This window comes from Phyllostomus discolor, chromosome 12, assembly GCF_004126475.2.
Source record: "Phyllostomus discolor isolate MPI-MPIP mPhyDis1 chromosome 12, mPhyDis1.pri.v3, whole genome shotgun sequence".
Taxonomy (NCBI): Eukaryota; Metazoa; Chordata; class Mammalia; order Chiroptera; family Phyllostomidae; genus Phyllostomus; species Phyllostomus discolor.
Genome location: NC_040914.2, coordinates 75,866,208 through 75,887,888, shown reverse-complemented (window position 1 = coordinate 75,887,888; position 21,681 = coordinate 75,866,208). Strand labels below are relative to the sequence as shown.

The 21,681-nt window shown below is 58.6% G+C and overlaps 1 protein-coding gene across 1 annotated transcript in view; it reads right to left on the bottom strand.

Moving 5' to 3' along the window:
- Window positions 1–21,681, bottom strand: part of JPH3 (junctophilin 3) — a 95,102-nt gene that overhangs the window by 6,077 nt on the left and 67,344 nt on the right. The window contains exon 3 of the mRNA XM_028501857.2: window positions 1,173–1,297. Within this exon, the coding sequence (XP_028357658.1) occupies window positions 1,173–1,297 (125 nt within the window). The remainder of the gene's footprint in view (window positions 1–1,172; window positions 1,298–21,681) is intronic.

Sequence of the window (21,681 nt, the reverse complement as noted above, 5' to 3'; positions counted from 1 at the left end):
GCCTGGAAACTGAGTCCTGCAGGGTCCTGTGGCCTCCCCAGGAGACCGGCTGTCCACTAAGAGCCCTGGGGTCCGCCCTGGCCGGCCTGTGGGCTCTGCACCCCAGAGAGAGGTGCCCTCATGCTCAGGTCCAGCGCCCTGGCTGCCAGCTAGAAGTTCCAGAGCACGTGGCATTCCCAGAAGCATCCTCGTGAAAGTGCGGAACAGAATGTGTATGGCTGCATTACGACACCTCTGTGCCCTGTCTCGGCTTCTCCTGCCTCCCAGAAGTAGGCCTGGCCTCCTCTGCCCCAGAGGCCAGGACCCTGCCTGTGAGGCCAGGAGCTTCGGGTCTCTAAGACGTGAGCTCAGGGCGTGGTCTCAGGACCAAGCCTGTGCGGCCGACTCCACCCTGTCTCCCACTTGCAGGCAGGGCCCTGAGGGAAGTGGCCTCGCTGGGCTCCAGGGCTCCTGCCGCAGTGGGAGCTTCCGAGGGAGACCAGAGGGGAGTGGGGCTGAACATGGGGCAGGGGAGTGGGGCTGGTCTGGCTTGCAAGGACCTCAGCCCCAGCAGGCCTTCTCATCGTCCATACCCCCTTCTCAGCCCTCTCCGCCTCCCTCAGGCATGTTCCCCAGCAGTGGCTTCTAGCTCCTCCCAGCTCCCACCAAGGACACAGCGGAAGCTCCCCTCGCTGTTCTGGAGGTGCTCTGTCCAGCATAGCCATCAACAGGCACGCGTCACTTAAATATAGATTAGTGACGATCAAATAAAACTAAGGACGCTGGTTCTCAGCCACACTAGTCACAGTACCCACACGGCTAGTAGCTACCTCAGTGGGCAGAGCAGTTAGAATAGTTCATGCATCATAGAAAGTTCTAGAATAACACTGAGGGAAGGGGAGGGAGACAGAGCACATGCACACTCAGAGCACACACATTCCGCATCCTGGGAAGCAGGAGGGGATACTTGGAAACACGTGGACAGGGGCACAGCCCTAGAGGCGGGGAGGAACACTGAAACCACATGCTCTGACACGTGTGTCTGAGGGGGGCATGTGCCAAGGCCCCTTGCAGGGACACGCACCATCACGAGGGAGAGTGAACACGCAGTGAGGTGGCGATGGGCAGAACCTGCTGGAACGTGGCCTTGGAGGGCACCTTGCCGCCCCACCCCCATGTCACACCCGACTCACCGTTTTCCCTGTGCTGGAAGGAAGGTGAGAACTCTTTGGCAGTGATCCTGGCAATCCGTGCTTCCTCCTGGGCCTTCTGGGCCGCGGTGAGGGCTGCCTCCGCCTTGGCCCGGGAGTGGGACGTCCTGGGCGGGGAGAGACAGGGAGGGCGGTGAAGGCACAGAAGGCAGAGAAGGCTGGGCGACCGCTGGTCCCCACAGTGGGTTGGGTCAGGACAGGACGCTGGGCGCCCTGGGGGTTGTGCCCTCAGACCGGATCTCTCATTCATTCATTCGGCGAACATCACTGGGCGCCCGCCAGGCCAGACAGACCACCAGCGCCTTTGGGCACGGGGCAGACCACCACCTGTGCGGCGCTTGGGTCCCAGATGCAAGTTGGGCCTTAAATTAGGGGAGACTTTGTCCTGGACAGAACTCCAGGTCCTGTGGCAAGGAGTGTGCCTCCTGCCCTGTGTCGTGTGTGCCAACTAAAAGGCCGAGACCCCCGCTGACCCGTCTCTGAGTCTCTGGGGGTGAGCAGGTGCTCAGTCAATGTTGACCTGACAAGAAATGCAGAGTTTGGGGGGCAGTTGTACCCCACTGCACCCAAGGGGGTGAGCAACTGGCCCACCGGGCTCTTCAGCAGGGACAGAGAGCCCGATGGTAGGACCATTCGGCTCCCAGCAGCAGCAGATCGGGCCAAGGGTACACGGCACCAGATGCTCCCCCAGCCTCAGGCGTGGGTCCAGCCCAGAGGGGCTGTGGCCAGTCCTGCTGGAGGCCGTGTTGCTGCTGAGGGATTCTCCAGACAGTCCAGATGCCTAGTATCCCGTGCCCAGGCGGCCCCATCAGGTGTGAACTGGGCCTCCCTCGTCCCAGCAGATGGCACGGCAACCCCCTAAGCTCTGCCCTGAGAAGGAAGCACAGGCTTTGCTGAGAGCTGGGGGAGATCCTGGGAGACCAGAGCTAGGGCTGCAGCTGGTCCCCGGCCCCCGAGGCCTGGCCCTCCTTCCGCTCAGGCACCCCACACGCACAGGCCAGGCTGGGCGTCCCTGAGCCATCATCTGGCACCTTCTGGAAGCTGCTGTCACCGACCCGTCTGTGGAAGAGACAGGCTTAGAGTTTAAGAAGCTTCTCCAAGTCTGCACGAAACACGGTTCAGATGCTGAGAGAAAGCAAGTCTGTTCCCCACCGACCCTGCCCAGAGATAAGGCCTAACTCCCACCAGCATCTTTTTTTCTTTTTTAGATTTTATTTATTATTTTTAGAGAGGGAGGAAGAGAAGGAGAAAGATAGAGAGAGAAACATCAATGTGTGGTTGCCTCTCGCACACCCCCTACCGGGGACCTGGCCCACAACCCAGGCATGTGCCCTGACTGGGAATCAAACTGCCCACCAGCATCTTAATGTGGGTGGGGCATCACGTGGAACACGGGCACAGTCCCTCCCAGGAGGAGCCGAGAGGCTGAGTGAAAGTCACACGTCCCTGTGCCCCATTTCTCCGGTGGTCTTACAACGTCCGTGACACCACTGACCTCATGTATTTTGGGGGGGCACATGAAATCCCCAACACAGCCTCAGGGCAGGGGGGCATCATCAGGATGGGTTTGTTCTCACGTCAATAAACATTCTGAACACGCCCCACACCGGGAGGGGTCCCATGACGGGACCAGCCATTAGCTTGACATGGCGGCCCTGAAACTTGTAGCCCAGTGGTCCTGGGACTCTGACTCAGGGCCCTGGGGTGTGGGTGGCCCCCACTTGCCCTGTGCCCTCCCCAGCGAGGCCCACATGAGACACTCCTCCCTTTATAACACGAGGCTGCACGGGACGCCTGAGGCAGGATACTGCCATGGGTCCCTATGTCTCACTTGCCCGGTGTCCTGGCTGCAGAGGGCACTGCTTCCCAACACCTGGGAAATCGAGGCGCAGTGACCAAAAAAATGGCCTGCCCCCCAGGGGTCTCCCCAAAAGGCTCCTCTGAGCAGACTGGCCTTCCCAACACCCAAGTTCCTCACAGGCTGCAGGCCCACCCAGGGGCCCACACTCCTTGTGAGTGACAAGTCTTTCCAAAACTCGACCACGCTAGTAACAACTGCACTACAAGAAAACAAATGTATTACACACACACACACACACACACACACACACACACACAGTAAGTTACAGCATAAACACGTGTCCAGGAAATGAAGGGAGCTGTCGAGGACACCTGGGCAGCAGTGTCCAGGGCTCCCGTTCACATGCCTCCCCAGCCACACCCACATCCCGCCCCCCGCTCCAGCGCCTGGGAGCCGACCCTGAAGACCGAGAAGCCTGGAGGAAAACCTCTGCAAAAGTGCAGCACTGAGGAAACCCTCCCCTTCACAGAGTTTTCTCCTAGAAACTGGGAAAAGGTGACCGTCATTCGAGAGAGCGGCAGCCCCATGTCCCTTGGGAGCATAAGCTGAGAAGCACCACCTTCTAGAAGATTCCTTTGGAACACTTGGTTGTAATTACAACAGAAGAGGGGCAGGAGCCTCGTGGAGACAAAGTCATTAATAAAGCACTAATTATTAATGCTTCATTTGTATCAGTAATAAATCAATTAGGTAAGTCATTACTGCAGCCTTTAGCCCATCCCCACCACAGGCGCCTGAGCAGCCTCCCACCTGAGGCCAGAGCGTTCCAGCCTGCGGTCCCTGAAGGTCACAGCTGCAAGTTCATGAACAATTTGGGCTGGAAGAGGTGCGTCTGTATCTCAAGAGCCATCAGCTCCTCATGTGAGAAACTCGGGTGGTGGTCAGACCCAGTGAGGGCCAGCGAGAGGCCTCAGTGGCCCCGGGCCCCATCGGGCTGGAGTGCCAGTGACGGAGGGGAAAGGACGGGGCCGGGTTGGCCAGCAGAGCAGCTCCCGGCCGCCTCTCCGGCTCCTGTCCTGGGCTGGGACCTGGTGAGCGGACAGCTGGGGCTGCACGGCCGCCCCAACCCAGAGACCCTGGCAGAGGCCCTGAACAGCTCCCAGAGGGGCTCTGAACCGGGGGCCTTTGGGCGGGTCCCCGTGTCCTCCAACACTGTGTTCAGAATGCTGCATGTGCTTCGCCTACACCAGAGGCAGAGGGTTCATGGCTCCCGTCAGATTCTGGGAGGCCCCACGGTGCCCCAAAGCTGAGATGACCACAGTGCAAGTGAACGCCACGGGACCGGTGGAGTGAAGCGCAGCATGCAGCCCAGGAGCCGAGGGCAGCGGCGTGGTCCCAGCCCAGACCTGGCAGTGGTCCGTGGGCCCTGCACGCACCTCCACTGGGATGCTGCTGCTTCTCTCCAGAACTTGCCATGGGCTGTTTTTTTGTTCTGTTTGTGGTAATAACTGTTTTATTGAGATATGACTCACGTACTATACAATCCTCCACTTAAAATTCGGCAGTTTGTAGCGTGTGTAGTCACAGTGCTGCATCCCTCACCACAATTCCAGAACATTTTCGCCCCCGAGAACCCGGTTCCCCTCCCCAGTCACCCCCAGCCGCCTGTCTTCCCCAACACCTTCCCACCCGCCCCAGGCAACCTCCGGGCTCTTTCTGTGCCAGTGAATTTGCCTATTCTGGACATACCATGCCGAACTAGGGGTCTGGGTTTTTTTTTAAGGTTTTCTTTGTCCTTTCTTTAAAAAAAATTGAGGTGTAATTCATATGACATAAAGCAAAGCATTTAAAAGCGTTCAGTTCAGGGACATCTAGCACGTTCAGAGTGTTGTGCAGCCACCATCTCTACCTAGTTATAGAACATTTCTGTCACCCCAAAAAGGAGACCCAGACCCATTACCAGTCACTCCCATTCCCACCTACGTCCCCAGCCCCGGGGGGGTTCTGAGTGACAGTTCAGCATCTCCCATCACCACGGCTGGGGTGTCAACTGCACCTGGCTGCTGTGTGGAATACTGGGGCCTGGGGGCTCCTGGTCAGGACCCTCGATGCAGGCAGCTGGGGCCATGCAAAGGGAGTTCAGGGAAAATGAACGGAAGGGCCCGGCGACCCTGAAGACCAGCACTCAGGGCTGGATCAGGCCTGGCACAGCTCCGTGGAGACTCCTCCTTGAAGTCGAGCTTGGACGGTCCGGGGGAGCAGGCACCCCCTGACGAGAGTGTGAGAGGGAGCACCCTCTGCTGCCTGCCAATGGCAGCTCTCCACGCCCTTCACAGTCACTGTTGCCGACCACGACAGATGCGGATGAAGGGGGAGCCCAAACAAGGCTCTAGACTGCGGGGTGGCACTGGCGCAGCAGGGGCACGGCCCGACTGAGGAGGGGAAGGCAGGGTGGGCAGAGCGAGCGGCTGCCGGGTGCAGGTGGAAAGGGGAGCCATGGATGGTTGTTGAGGAGCAGCGGTTTGGTGCTTTGGAGGGACAGTGTGCGCCGCAGGCCGCAGCTAAGCACAGCAGGCTGGACCGGACAAGGCTGCTCACAGGGTGAAGTTATAAGGAAACGTGAGATCTTGGTGTGTTTTAAAGTAGCAAGTTTGATGGTTCCTCACTGAGAGGAATAACGTGAATTTTTATTATACAAGTGCCACCTCACAGAACTCAGCTTAAATCCCCCAAAAGTCGGGCTAATGGGACGTCATTCCAAAGCATTCTGCACACGTGCATTCTAGCAGCATGCCTGCAGACACCTGTGGAGGACCGTCCGGTCCCCTGTCCTCACTGGACACGTGTAGCTCAGTGCCCGCAGCCTTTCCTGGGGAGGGGGCAGGAGTCCAGAAGGTCAAGCAAAGATCGTTCTCTCACTGTACATGCGTCTGTTTCGTCCCGAACCCTCGGAAATAAGAACCACGCTCTCGGGCCTGGCTGACTCTCACTGAAGCAGACGGGCCCCGGGGAGTGCCCCCTGCACATGGCGTCCTCGGGCAGCCCCGGCCCTGCTGGACCGGTCCCAGATGCTGCCCCTCCTCAAAGCCAGCCTGGCGGGTGTGCCAGGGTCCTCCACCCCTCAGGCCTGCAGCCCTGTCCTCACAGTGCCCACAGACTCACCCTTGATGGGCACCTGTCATGAACACCCCCCCAAGACCACGCACTCCCGGACAGGAAGGTGCCCCGCCCCGCCTGCTGCGAGCTCCTCCAACACACAGGACACGTGGGCAAATGGGAAACATCCTGAGGGGCCACTGTTGGTCTCCCCAGCTCTGCTTAGTGAATATATCACAAACAATAGTTCCGAACACCTTGCATGTATCCACATACACACGTTCACACCTACATAAAAAAGAATATGCTGTGCCAACCCTACAATAAAATGAAATCAAGACAAATGCATTTAATAGAGAAAAAATCCCCAGTGCATCACAAAGGTGAACTTCATGAGAATTTCAGGACTCGGGCCAGCAGCCAAGCTCCTGGATGGGTAAGGGCTGGGCTTGGGGGGGGGCGGGCAGGCCCCCTCGGGCTGGCACCTCAGGGGCGAGGCACGGACAGCCCCTGAGCTCCAGGGGCCTCCTTGTTGCTGGCCTCTCAGGGCTGCATCTCCATCACGTTCTTCCCCCTGCCTCCAAGGTGATTGGGCCCTGCACCCCTCCCGCAGCCTGCTCCCACAGCCAGCTGGGGTCCCAGGGAAGCAGCTGTGCTGAGCACACTGGGTCCCTGTGCTGCTGCGGACCAGCGGGTGGGCAGGGCTGGGCTTCCTCAACTCGGGCAGCCAGCCCTTGTAGGCAGCTCAGGGGACGGATCTGCAGCCTCAGGGGCTACAGGGAAGTCAAGGTCATAGACACACAAGACAAGGGGTAGGTGGGGCACGGGGTGACCTGCCCATGTCCCCACAGGTCCACCCTTAGCACCTATACTGTGTGGAAAAGTGTCCCTCCAAACTTTGTCCTGGAGCCTGGGAATGTGACCTTAACTTGGAAATAGCGTCTTTCCAGGTGTGATAAAACCCTGCCGGCCTGGCTGCCCCTGTGTCCGACTCAGCAGGTCAGGGGCAGGACCCAGGAATGGGCTGCTGGTGGTCCGGGACGGTCAGTCTGAGAACCTTTGCACATGGTGGGAAACTCTAAATTCTGTGCCCCCCTCACTGCCTGCTGCTTACTGTTCTGCTGCATCTGCCCTAGTCCGGGGACAGCCCTGTCCTCCAGCCACTCTGTACTCTGGCCAGACACCAGGTGAGCTAGCTCAGTCCGTCCCCGCTTCGGCCCCCGGCCCTCAGAATGAGGACACACCTGCCCCAGCGCTGCCCCACCAGCAGGGCACTGTCTACAGAGGAGTGGGACATGTGACCTGCTGGTGGGTCTCCAGCCTCGCCACCCCTTCCCCCACGTTCAGACCTGGATTTTCTTCCCGTGCTCAGCTCCTTTTCTCCCCCAACCAGAGTCGACTAGTCGAGGGCAGGCCTTTGGGACATGAAGGTCTGTCGTGCTCTACCTTGGGCCCCATAGGACAAAGCCCCTGGGCACCCAGCTGTCAGCAGTGCTGGTGACCAAGGGACTAAAAGGGACCTGAGGGTTTTCTGAGATCGCCCTTCCCACCCATTCAGCACTTGTTGAGCCCCTGCTGTGCGCTTGCTGCAGCCCCAGAGCCACAGAAGGAGGTGGAGCAGACAAGGAAGCACAGTAGAGAAGATGGGGTGCGGCAGAGCGGCCATGAGGCATGGGGGGCAGGGCTTGTGCTGAGCCCTGTCCTGGAGGGGCTCACCCTCACTGGCCCTCAACCCACTCTGTCCAAGCAGACACACTTGCCTGGGGTCAGAGGTCCCCCCCACACTGCAGCGGGACACCTGGCATTGTTCTTCAAGCATTCACCTCGACCTCCATCGCAACCCTAACACAGGCACAGGGAGTATCGCTCCTCTGACAAATGAGGAAACTGAGGCACAGAAACCCGGGCTTCCCCATTCCATGGGTGGTTTGGCCTAGTTGATGACTCAGGTTCTCTTCCAGCTCAGAAAAGTGCCAGGAGTCCAGGAGAAAGTGACTAGTCCCAAGGGTGAACGACTCAGGGTGTTGTCCTCCCCAGCCATCTGCTTCGGGGTAAACATGTCTTCCCCCAGATTCACCAGAACCTGTGAACACGGCCTTATCTGGAAATGGTACAGACGTAATCAGTCCAGATAAGGTCATACTGCGTGAGGGCAGGCCCTACATCCAATGGCAGGCGTTCCTGTCACAGCAGGGGAGACAGAGACACACAGGGGACAGGCCATGTGAAGGCGCAGAGACCGGGGTGCACAAGCCCGGGGCACCTGGAGCCCCCGCCTCCCAGAGCTCACACCGTCTTCCTTCCCAGCAGCCCCTGAGGCCTCAGAAGTGACCCAGGACAGGCCACACGGGAGGTGTCCTCTGGACCTCATAATCGCCATCTCTTCCCTCTGTTTTGGTAACAGCTTTGTTGAGGTTTACTCACATAATACACAACCCACCCACTTACACTTTGGTGGGTTTTAGCGCACTCACAGAGATGTGCTGCCATCACCACTGCCTAATTCTAGAACATTCCCAAACTCTCTACCGCCCTGACTGGTGTGGCTCAGTGGGCCGGGTGGCATCCTGCAAACTGAGAGATCGCCTGTGTGGTTCCCAGTGAGGGCACGTGCCTGGGCTGGAGACCAGGGCCCTGGCTGGGGACATGCAAGAAGCAAACAGTCAGCGTTTCTCTCCCTCACTTCCCCTTTCTAAAAATAAATAAAAAATTGAATACCTTTTAAAAATAAATAAAAAAGAAACTCTGGACCCACCAGAAGAAACTCACTCCCATTCTTCTCCCCATCTTGGCAGCCACTTCCTGCCTCTAAGGGTTTGCCTGTTCTGCACATTTCGTGTGACGGAACACGGGCCTCGAGTCTGGCTCCTCTGAGTGTCGTGTTTCTGGGGCGCAGCCGCTGTGTCGTGCGTGCCAGTGCTTTTCAGGGCTGAGCAATGTTCCGTAGCATGGCTTTCCCACTGTGTGAACATGCCCCGTGCAGCTTATCCAGTCACTCATTGGTGGACACTTGGCTGCTCCCATGTTCTGGCGACTGTCAGTTGTGCACCGTGAACACGGGTGAACATGTCTCTGTGTGAATGTATATTTGCTCCTCCTCCTTTTTCTTCTCTTCCCTTGTTTGGCTTCTTCTCCCCTCTTCCCAATCTTCTCTCCTCTTTCCTCCCTTCCTCCTGCCACCCGATCCCTCCTCCTTTTCCTTCCCCCACTTGGCCCCAAGAGCCACACAGGTCTCCGAGCTGAGGCGGGTGGCTTGGGCCAGCTACCTCCATCTCTGGGTGTCAGGGGTGTCAGCTTGCTGCACCCAGACCCTCTGCTCTGAGATGAAATGACCCTGAGCTATCGCCCTTTGGTCTGGGCGCCCAAGGATGGCCAGGGCGGGTGGGTTGGGGTTTCTGCCCAGGAGCTGGTTCCCTCGTTATCGCCTGGGGGCAAGCCAGCTTGTTGGCAGAGCACCCCCAGGGACAAAACAAATGCCTCCAGGTCAGGTCCTTGCAGACTCAGACAAGACTTGGCTGTGGGGGAGGGAGGGCAGCGCCAGCCTCCGGTGGGATCCAGGACTGAGTCCCCCCCCCCTGCCAAGTCCCAGTTTCAGGTGTGGGCAAGGCCACGCTCCCTCCAGAAGCTCTGTCATGGGGTCCTTCCTGCTTCTTCCGGCTCCTGGGGGCTCCAGGCGTCCCTGGGCTTGTGGCTGCATCGCGCTAATGCTGTCTTCCCACGGACTCTCCCCCATGTGTCTGTGGCTCTTCTTGTGTCTCTTACAAGGACAGCTGTCATCGGATTTAGGGCATCCTCGAGCAGGATGATCACATCTCCGGATCCTTCACACTCAACTCCGCTTGCAAAGACCCGTTTTCCAAGCAAGGCTGTGCTCCCAGACTCCCAGGGGATGTGTCTGTTGGGGGCCTAGCTGGGTAGCTGGAGAGGGAGGCAGGGCTGGCGCCTGCCCGATGCAGAATAGTTCCATCCTAACTGTCAGGGTGCAAAGCCGCCGTCCACTGGCAGGAGGGCAGTGCCAGACCCCCTGTGTCCCCTCCACCCCTCACAGGGCCTGCAGAGGGACAGGCGTCTTCAGGGTAGTATAGACAACTGTAGTCTCCTTGAAGAAAAGCTGATATCTCAGAGCCAGAATTTAGGGAAACGCAAGTGCAGGAATTATAGCATCACCTTATTTCCCATCAGCCCCAACCCTGCCTTTCGCAGGCCGTAGGCCGTGCCAGGCAGCCTTTGTCTCTGCATCATTAAATACGTGCTAAGGAGCCGTCTCCAGCCAGCCAACCGTCTCAAGAGAGGATCGATAGGAGGCGATGTGATAAGGCCTGTTATGTAAGTAAATGAGCAAAGTGCTCACTTACAGAAAGCCACGCCCACTTGGCCTCCCATTGACGGGGCCGAGAACCAGCCCATCAGTTCCAGCCTGGGCAGCAACAACAGAGCCAACCCGTCTGGCTGCCTGCCAGGCTCCTGAATGGTCTCGAATGATCTGACCGGGACAGCCACCCGGGTCTGACCGCCCACCCTCCGTGTGCTCAGGCCCCTCGTACACACTCTCTACTCGCCCCCGACTCCATGAGGTTGGTGAGGCCCTCCCTTGCAGGTGAGAAAACTTGGGGCCTGAGAGGTTGAGCGACCTGCCTGGGGTTCCCAGGACAAGACGGAAGAGTCCAGGACGCACTGGGCAGGTTGGGGACAGACAGATTTCCACGCTGTAATGAAGGGTGCACCACTGTTGAATAGAAACTCGTCCTGTCCCAGTGTCTCTGTGCGGCTCCCACCCATCAGCCTGCTGGGCTCCCTGATTGGGGATCCAGCCCATCCCACGCCTACCAGTCCGTCGCTCACCGCCCACATCTGCTCAGCCATGGAGGGGAAATGGGCTGGACATAGGCAGGACATGGGCAGGACACGGGCAGGAAAGGGGCAGACTGTGCAGTCAAGGCTCTTCCCTGGGAGAGCCGCCAACCAGAGTGTGCTGACGGGTGACCCAGCCGAGAGGGTGAAGCTGACGACACGGGACAGGAGCACTGATGGGGACAAATCTCCATATGACATTTCACAGATGAGAAAACCAGGGTCCGTGGAAATGAGGGGACACACCAGCACCACACCCAGAGTCAGAGGAGTCGGGGGCTCAGACCCTGGGGGCCCTGCGCCCCCACGTGGTGGTAGTGGGCTCTGACAGCTTCCAAGGGGCAGGGTGGATTTTCTCCCTGTTTTAAAGATGTGCCGTGTTTTCCCCTCACTCCTGGAAGATCTGTGTGCATTACAAAGGACATGCGTGTATGTCCTGGGCTTAACTGTGTCCCCAAACTGCACATGGTGAAGTCCTCATCCCTGGTACCTGTGCACGTGACCTTATTTGGAAGTAAGGTCCTCACAGAGGTAGTGAAGCTAGAATGTGGCCTTAAGGGTGGGCTCTAATCCACTTGCAAGAAGAGGGACTAGGACTCAGACACACACAGAGGGAAGGACACGGGAGGAGGCCACCGTCTACTGGTCACAGAGCGAGGCCTCAGGCAGGACCAGGCCTGAGCACCTGGATCTCTGACCTGTAGCCTGTAGAACCGGGAGAGAGAGCTCTGCTGTTGCAGCCGCCTGAGCAGACCGACGTGGTGTTCGTTGTTGCTTTTCACAGACTCCTCCTGTTTGTGGCCTCTCTTCCTCGCTGGCCACGGCTAATCCAGAGCTCACACCCTGGCCGTTGGTTCGAGCCAATCCCACGGACCCGGAGGCTCAGGGATGCTCCTACTAAACCAAATTCCAAGGCAAGGGAAGAAAACCTCTCGCCCTGCCTCCAAAGCAAGTTGTTCCTCCTCTGCTGCAGTTGCCAAGGCAACCCTGCCTCCTGGGGGAGGGAGCCGCAACCAGGGCTGGGTGTGCAGCAGGCCTCTGATCCCTCCAAGCCAGTGCCCAGGGCGTGACCCAGCTCTGGAGGCCAGGTCCACCGGTCAGTCCCTGCAGGACTCGAGCCCCTCTCTTCTGGATTTAGGATCACCAGGCCCTGCAGCCCAGCGTCAGCCAGCAGAGAGCTCGGCTCCCAAGGAGAATTAGTGTTGTTCCTATTCTACGGATGAGGAGACTTAGGCCTGGAGAAGCTGGAAGCCAGCCTCTGAACCCTGTCTCCCTGCTCCGCACATCTGCCCGTGAGGTGTGGCAAGCCGCCCATCTCCTCAGGGGGCCAAAACCTCATCTCCCGGGACCCCTGAGTGAGGATGCCCGGGAGAGCCAGCCTGTGCCTCCTCCTCCTCCCCGCTCGGCCTCCCTGCCCGCCCTCCAGCCAGCCCTGCCCCCTCACTGCCTTACGAAATGTATTTTGGTAAACAGGCTGCCAGTCCCACTCCACTTGGGCCCAGTGCTTCTTTCTGAATGAGGGGCTGCACCTTTCACACGCCCTGCGACTTCCTCTCCAGGAGGCCATGCTCTCCTGAGTCGTCTACAAGCAGGCGGACCCTCTCCAGGCTGGGCTGTGAGAGGAAGGGGTCAGGGCTGGCTCAGGGGAGGTGGAGACTCTGGCAGGGAGCCCGTGGCCTCAGTGACGACAGTACACAATCGAGTGTGTTCAGCTGAGAGCAGCCCCAGCCTCGCCCCTCATGGGGAGCCAGGGCCTGCAGCATGAACTGGGAGACGGTCAGAAAGCAGGTCTGCAGGCCTTGCCTGACCTGCGGAACCAGAGCCTGCTTTTAACGAGGAACTTGTGTGCTTGGCAAAGTCTTGGAAGGACCAGCTGATGGCACAAGAGAGTGAGAACTCCACTCCTTACTTCTTACATTCTGCTTGGGGCGCCCCCTCAGTGGGTCCCAGAACCATACACTGTGGGGAGGACACCCTGAGAGTCCCTGGGAACCTGCCAGGGCACAAAGAGGTCAAGGGGCTTGTCCCAGACAAACCCAGATCAGCAAAGGCCAAGGTGAGATGTGACACTGCCCCCAAGTCCAGGGTTTGGGCCAGCGTGATTCAGGGAGTACCAGAAAGGTGTGGACTTCCCTGGGAGGCCCAGCCCTTTACCTGTGGAGAGATCTCAGCTGGTCACAAGGCCCCACGGGCCTCAGTTTTCCAATCTGTAAAATGGAGCCATCTGAAGGATTAAATGAAATGGCACAGGCCACTTTTCCTCTGCACGCGCTCAGCACACAATAAATGCTGGTGGATCTGGAAGCTGTGTTCTTTCGGGCCTGGACGGTAGTCCTTGCCCATCAGTGGGGAAGGGGTGGTGTGGGTGCCTGAGCCAGTCCTGCTCCCTTCCTAGGATGGGGGTGTTCCTCCCCCAGGGCCCTTCCCTGCTGCCCTCATGTGACTCAGACAGGACTTCCCCCAGGTGTCCCTCGGCCCCCACAACCGAGCTGAGAGGAAGCAGACCCCTGGCAGGACCAGTGGTGACCCGGGCACAGGCCTGCAACCACGGCCCCAGTGCAGGCAGTACCCCGCCCTCCGAGGGCCTGCTGCCACAGGGTCAGGCCCACCCAAAGCTCAGGGGCAGCACCGGCAGGGCGGGGGTGTGAGGAGGAGCTGCTGTGTTTAGAGCAGGCAGAGGGGCCCTGACTGTTCTGGGGAAGAGTCCTGGGGTGCTGTCCCCCCATTTGCAAATGGAACATCCCTTCTTGGCACAGCCCTGAGGCTGCCTCATCTCAGGAACCCAGTGGACAAGGATGCCTTGGCAATGAGATTAACATCCAGGCCAGAGGTCCCATGGCCTCTCCTGAGCACACACCGCTAATCAATCACTGTGTTCTTTCCAGGGGCTCTGGCCACAGCCTGGGAGCCCTCTGTGTTTCAGCCACCCTGGCCCGCCCATGGAATCCGCTGACAAGCTGCAAGCTAGGCGCCTTCCCTGGGCAGACTGCTACTTATTTCCATATCAGTATCAGCTTGTGGAGAACCCTGGGCCAGTCTGATTATCACAAAAACACCATGAACAGGGCAGACACCATCCAAAGGGACTGCTTGCTCCACCTGTGCCTGTCCCTAGCCAGACTGGGCTGCACCTGCCAGAGGAGGTCAAGGGCTCACCTGTGCTGCCCATGGTTAGGTCCCTAAACCTGCAGCACCTGCAGCACTGGGAGCATCCAGAATGCAGATCCTCCGGCCCTCCAGCCCTGCTGTCAGGAAGGCCAGACGTCTGCCTGAACTAGCCCTCCAGGGGGCGCTAACACACACACACACACACACACACACACACACACACACACAGGCCGGTGCCCCAGAAAGACCTGCGTGGTCCTGCGCTGCAGACCTGATCAGGCTGAAGCTGGGCCACGGGAGGAGCCGAGGCTCAGCCTTCTCTGAAAGAATACAAAATCCCTGAATGGACGTGTTGTTAAAGCCTGAAGACTGTGCTTCACCGGCTCCTGGGATCTACCTCTGGTGGGGGGAGGCCCAGCCTGGGGGCGGAGGTGGGGGGGATGCTCAGAGCGTGGGGTCAGCAACGCTGCAGCAACATTTGGGGGGTGAAGGCGAGCCATCAGGTTAACTCAATTTTGTAGCAGCCTGGGTCACATCATCAGAAATGAAGCCCTCCTCAGAAGGCCGCCCCTTCCCAGACACGGGAGAGAAGCTGACACACGCATGGGTAAGAGTGGCCTTCCCAGCGCCCACCTGGTCCCAGTGTCCCTCCCAAGTAGGCCTGGGGTCTCCACCCAGGCTGGGGTTGCGCCCAGGCCGGGGCTGCCACAAACACCAGTGTGCTGGCAAGACACCCCGCACACCTCTGGGGCTACCGTCTGGGGTCCAGCTTTGCTCCCCATGGGGAACGCGCACCTGGCCTCCCCGAGTGCTACCTGCCGGCACTCACACACGGAGGCTGAAAAGAGGGGCACCTCTCACCGTCTGTCATTCTCACTGCGTCCTCACACTGCTGTGGGCAGCAGGCAACTGGCCGGGAACACCCATCAGACAGACAGGCAGAGGTTCTCAGGCGTGTCCTCGACTCGCAGCGGCCTCCCCACCCCCCCCCATGTCTGGGCGCCACGGTCAGGGATCTCGCACGCTCCGGGGCCAACTGTGTGAGCCTCCCGTCTCTCCCTCTGCCAACAGCTGGGAGTCATGGAAGGTCAAGTGCCCACCCTCAAACTACTCTGGCGGCACAAGAAGGCTGAACCCCCAGCGTCCGTGTAGGGCCAATCCACTGTGCTTCAGCTCCAGGTGGCAGGAGGGGACACTGAGACCAGAGACAGGAAAGGCCTGGGCATTAAGTCACTCTCACAGCAAACTTCCTGGAGTCCCACAATGTGTCAGACCCTGTGCAAGTGCCAGGGACACAGAGGAGGAAAGACCCCACACCTGCCCCGGGAGGCTCAGAGGGCAAACAGGCATCAACTGTAACCAGTTACAATGAGTGCTGCAGAGAGAAAGATTGCTGAGAATGCATTCCCAGGGGCTCATACCTGGTCAGGGAGGGCTTCCTGGAGGAGGTGACAGTGAGCTATCTTTGAAGGACTAGCTAGAGTGGTAAAAGTCAGTACAAGAGGCTGGATGGGGCATATAGAGATCTTGAGTGGGAATGAGGGGCATGGTGCGCCCAAGGGCCCAAGTAGAGAAAGGAGCTGGGGCAGGACGTGGACCACAGAGGCCTCGTTTATTCTGAGGCCAGCGAGGGGCCTCTGAAGGGCTGTGGGCAGGACAGGAGAGCCTGAGGTGTATGCCGAGAGGAGCCCTATCGGGAACACGTTCAGATGCTGCCCCAGTCACAGAACTGGCTGATCACCTCCCTCTGCAGTGTATGTGACATCTTCGCATCCGCCACCTGAGCTGATCTGTATGAGTAAGGCAGAGGATTGGCAGGATTTTTAAAAAATTCATTAAAGTCAAAAAAGAATTCAGAGCCAAACTCACACAATGAAAGTAAAGTCTCCTGGAACAGTTGTTCTCACAGGGTTTTCTACCAGAGCCAGGACGCGAGGGAAGGAGCCCGAAGCCCACCCAAGTCCCTGGGAGGCGCGGACCACCAGGCCAGACCTAGTTTCAGTGTCAGAGATGAGCAGGTCACACGGCAGAGCTGCCTGAAAAGCTGGAAAACATTCTAGATCAAATCGAGACAACTGGCCTCTCTTCCTTCTTCCCTACCCCCGTTTCTTCTCCTTTTAAAAAAATCTTCAAAGAGAGAAAAAAGGCCAGAGCAATGAAAGAAGCAGTGGCTGGCGCACCAGCGGGCTCCAGCCAGGCTGACTCACGGAGGCAGCCAGGAACAGATGGGGGTCAGGGAGGTGCCACACAGAGGGACACCAGCCCCCAGCACTCCGGACCAAGCCTGGAGAGGAACCAGGGCTGAGGTTTGGGACTGGGGGTTGGGAAGGTGGGGGGAGGGGTAGACCTGAGGCCAGGAGCTGCCTCAGCCCACAAGACGAGTGTCCTGGGGCTAAGCAACAATGGCCACAGACTGGGGGCCTAAAGCAGCAGACATTCTCACCCAGGCCTGAAGGCCAGGGGCCCACTCCCTCTGACGGCCCCACGGAAGACGACCTGTCCCAGGCCCCTCTCCCAGCTCTGCCGTTGCTGGCGGTCTCTGACGCGCCTCGGCTCGGAACCGCGTCCCTCCAGTCTCTGTCTCTGTCTCCACGTGGCCTCTCCCCTTGTCTGTGTGTCTCTGTGTGTTTCCCCTTCTCTTCTCTTAAAGGGCTGTCATTGGATTTAGGACCACCCTCATGCAGGAGGGTCTCATCTCCAAGTCCTCACCTTCATTAAATCTGCGACTGCAAAAAAGGTCCCTATTTCCAAATAAGGCCACAGTCTGAGGTTCTGGCTGGATTTATCTCTTAGGGGCCACCATTAACCTGCTGTGGAGTGAGTATTCATGCTCCATTTCTCTGTGACCTTCGATCCCAGACCCTGTGTCACTACTGGGAAGCAGTCCTGACCCCCATCCACCACCCCCACGAGCATTCCAGGCTCCGCAGACTGGCGTCCTGACTCAGGAGGGTGTGACGGGGCTCCGTGTGCTGGCCTCCAGACCCTACTCACAGCTGCTTCGTCTGGAGCTGGCCATGCCTCTCTGAGCCTCAGTTTCCTCACCTGTAGAGTGGGTGCAGTCATGAGGATCCTCGCAGTGTCTCTGTGAAGAGTCACGAGACAGCACACGGTCCTGGGGTTCTTCACAGGTATTTTGTGTGTGAGGTTTTTCTTTTTAGCAGCTTTATTGCAGTATAATTTATGTACCATACCATTCTCCCATTTACATGGTATAGTTCAGTGGGTTTTCATGTTTTTGGAGTTGTGCAGCCGTCCCCAAATCGGACTTTACAACACTTTCATCGCCCTCAAAAGAAGCCTCGTGCCCATGGCAGCCGCTCCCCACCCCTCCCAGCTCTGGCTGACTGCAGCCTGCCTTGTGTTTTGTTGTTCTGTTGAGTGCTGCTCCCCGGGAGGAGTGAAGGAGCCCGGGGCTGGCAGGGGCAAGGCTCCGGCAGCGGTGTTTGAATCTGTGTCAGCGGGTGGGGGAGGGGTGGGCCATGGGTGTGCAGGGAAAGGTGGGATGGGTGACCCCCTGGGGCAGGACCAGTGCTGCACCACCACGGCTCCCCCACCACGCCCAGGCCACCTTTGAACTCCTTTCATTATGGAGCTCTTTTTTGAGTTAAAAGACACTCTTTGCTGTAAAATCTGACAAAACTCTAGAAAAACACACTCCTGGAACACAACAGAAGACAGAGGGGAGTGCAGAAAATTTGTCCCCGGACACAAATATCCGCAGCACTGCTCACTCATGGCAGGCCACCAGCCCCGAGCTGGGAGAGCAGGTCTGGGGGGCTCAGTGGTGGGGTGGAGGGCGGGACAGCTGGGCTGGACACCTGCAGGTGCCAGGGCCTCAAAGGGCAGGAGGGTGGGGCCTGCCCCGAGGGTGCAGAAGCTCCATGGAGGAACACCAGTGTGGACACAACTCTGGACCGGTGAGCACGACCACGCTCGGGGAGGGACACAGGCCCCTAGGCCTGAGAGGCAAGGATGGACTGGCCAGGAGGAGAACGCTCCAGAATGAAGGGACAGCAAGTGCAAAGGCCCAGGTTCAAGGGAGGGAGCCAGACACTAGGGGACCGAGGGAGGTGAGCATGTGCCGGGAGGTGGGGTGGGCCGAGGCGTCTGCCTACAGGGAGGGAGCAGGATGGTCGAAACAACCCCAAGACACGGTTTAAAACCTTCCACTGTCACACACAGCCACGGGGGGCACGGGGAACAGAGTAGCCAGAAAGCACATGGGCAGGACCCACGGGCAGGGACAACCATGTGGGCACTGCCTGAGGCAGTGGGGGCTGCGTGGAGGCGGACAAAGGCGGGGAGCCTGGGACCACTGTAACAGCACAAACAATAAACTGTAATTAACAAAACTCCACTGTCTGGCTATTGTGGCTGGATAGTCTCTTCCAAAAAATATGCAAATGCAACATGGCTTCTTTAGAAAAATTCTTTAAATAAAAAGTGTGGAGAATGAATATAAATTTCCCCTTTCAACACCATCCTCATCCACTCAACACCCCACAGATAACAACCCTTCGTTCTGGTGGATTCTCTCCCAGCCATTTTTCTATGTGCTTACAGGCATACACAGCTCGTTTTCGAAACATAAATGCGGTTGTACTCTACATACTTTTCCCTATGACTTGTTTTTCGCCTTTAATTTGTTGTAGGTATCTCTGCTTGTGAGTTCGGATCGGCATCTCTTACAGTTTCCACTGCCTGCAGAGTGTCGCGCTAAAGACCCGACCCGAGTGTGCGCACGCCGCCCTGTTCTGCCTCCTGCTTTTCCTGTTTTGTTTTGTTTTGTTTTATCAACCTCACGCTACCTCTCGGGGGTGGGGGGTGTTTCACGTCAGCAAACCAGGAGCCTTCTCGTTCCTTTCGTGGATTTTGTGCTGAGACACAGTGAGCCCGCCCCTGCCGAGGGACACGCAGGCTGTTTTCCACTTTCTGCCTTTACAAATTACGGCCCAGTGGTGCCCCGGTGTGTTTGACATGCTACACGCAAGTCTCTCTTCAGGACACATTTCCAGAGGTGCGGTTGCTAAGTCAACGATGCAGTTTAAATGTCCCCGTAGTCTTTGACAGAGATGCTACTTTTGCTTCCCAGAGGGGTTATACCGATTTCCCGGAGCAGTACAGAGGGGGCCATCTCCCGACATCCTCTCCAGTTCAGTGGGGTATCAGGTTTTTATCCTCCCGGAGCTTATAGGTAGCGTGTCCTGGCATTATCTCCCTGTGATTCTGGCCTGCTCTTCGGTTGTCAGGAGTGGGGTGGGTTCTTTCCTCGCCGACACGCAGGAGCACTCACAAGGAGTAGCTCTGGGAGGCTGCCACTGCCACCCCCCATTTCACAGGTGAGAAAACTGAGGCCCCCTGAGGCAAAGCCCTGTGGCTGGTGCGGTCACTGTCTGCGGCTGGGAGCCCCGCTGCCCCCCGAGCCAGGCTGGCCCAGAGAAACGACCCTGTTAGGCTCTGGGCCGGCTTATTTTGGGGGTGGGGTGGAGGGGGGGGGGGCACATCCTGGTTGCCATGGCAACCCACAAGCTCCTGCTCATTAGAAGCTGGAGTCTCTTAAAGAGTTGATTTCCCAACATCATTTCTCCCTCCTCCTGCCTCTCCTCCCCTCTGGGCTGCAGTCTATGTTTAGACTGAGCACCCCCTCTCTCCTCCCTCACCCCACACCCCAAGCCCCCGCACACCAGGAATAGCAGGCAAGCAGCCCCCCACAATTAGCCTACATACCCACTGAACAAGTGCCAGGACGGCTAATAAGGGTGCTGCGTTTCCACCCAGCTCAGGCTGGTGCACAGGCCGCGCCTGCCTGAGAGCCCTGTGGCTGGCCGGGACAGGGTCGGGGGGACCAGGACAGACAGGATGGGAGGCCTGGCGCCAGGGCAGGGACAGTTCCTGAATGCAGGATGAGCCAAAGCAAACCCTGGGTACTGTCTTTCTTGGGCGCAAAAAGGCCAGGTTGGGTCATATTTACTTAAAACCAGACAGGGAAGCTGGTGTCCACGTCTCTTTAGTTTGCCTACTCAATGCCCTGCCTGAAATGTGATTTTTGAAATAACTCAGTTACATTCAGTTAAAACAGGAGCCGGTCTGCCCACGAAGTCTGGACTGGGCCCAGGGCCACCAGGATCCCCTCCAAACCGGCCTTCCACCCCCAGGGCCGGCGCACAGGCAACCAGAAGAGTGACCCAGCAGCCAGGGTGTGCTGGTGTTGGGACAGGGAGGGACGAGAGGCCCCTCCACATCGCTCGCCAGATGGGCTGTGACCCTGTCGGCTGAGGTGGGCGGTGCTCTGGGCCCCGACCCTCCAGGCCCCCAGGTCCCCACCAGGGCTGCAGGCAGTGGTAGAATATGGGGTCAGTCACCATCTCGGGATGACGAAGGTGGCCTGCCCCAGGGGCCAGGGTATGGCCGAGAGCCTGGCTGTCTGTGGGAGCCAGGGCTCCATGACCCCGGCGCCTGTCCCTCGGGACTTCACTTACACAACAGTTTCAAAGCTGCAGTGATCTGGAATGTCAAGATGGGGACATCGGGCATTGAACCCAAGCACAGGGCCCTCCTGGGGGTGGGGCCCAGGGGGCAGCACTGTCCACACAGCTTCCTGACCGCCACTGCTGCCCTCTGCCTCCTGACTCAGGGTGGGCCCCTCCATCCCTGACCAAATGCCACTTCCTCTGGGGAGTCCTTCCTGTTCCCGCCTCTCCCCACCCTCCTCAGAAGCTCCCAGTGCCCTGCAGGAGCAGGGAGCTGTGTCCCGTGCACCAAGCCCAGCGGCGGGTGCAGGGCGGGCCCCATCCAGGCATTTTTTGCATTGAGGAGGCAATGTAAAATTTCCCGCCGGCTCTTCAGGGATGAGGCTGACGGCCCCATCAGCAGTGCCTGGTGCTCAGGAGGCAGGTGTCTGATGGACAACTGGATGGACAGGAGGACAGGACAGCCTGAGTGAAGCACAGAAGGAGGACCGACAGGAGGCTGCCAGAGGACAGGGCGGCCGGTGTGGGCAGACCCTGCCTCGTGGCCCACCCTTGTGGGTCCTGGACCTGGCACAGTGCTGTACACACAGCAAAATCAACACGTGTTTGTTAATAGAATAAATGAAATAAGGCCAGGCCAGGCCCTAGGGGGCCTTGGATAGCAAGCAGGGATGTTACTCAGGGGCCGTGCTCCATGCTCCCAGGCCTGGTGGAGAGCCTTCCACCGGCCAACTCAGTGCAGATCACAGGTTGGCTTTCCCGGGATGTTAGTTGCAGGATGAATAAAGGAAAAGGCCATTTATAAGAGGAGCCATCTTTCCAGCAGATTCCGCTGGGGCTGCCGTCCCTGCTGCGGCACACTCGTGGGTTGGAATGTTGGCTGCTGCTGCTACTGTTTGCCCTCTGTGCCCGCTCAGCCCCTCCTCACAGCCCGTCTTCCTGTCCGCTCCTGTGCAGGGGGCACCAGTCTCCGCCAGGCCTCGGACTCCCAGGACCCAGCCTCGCAGCAGGGCGGGCCTAGCTCAATGCGGGCCCACTACAGAAAGTTCCTTCCTCCACGTCTCTGGCCCCCGAGGAGGCTGAGATGCTCTGGGGCAGAAGGAAAGGAGACAACCTCCTGGACACAGTCCCAGCCAAGTGGGCTGGCCCAGAGGCCCTGACG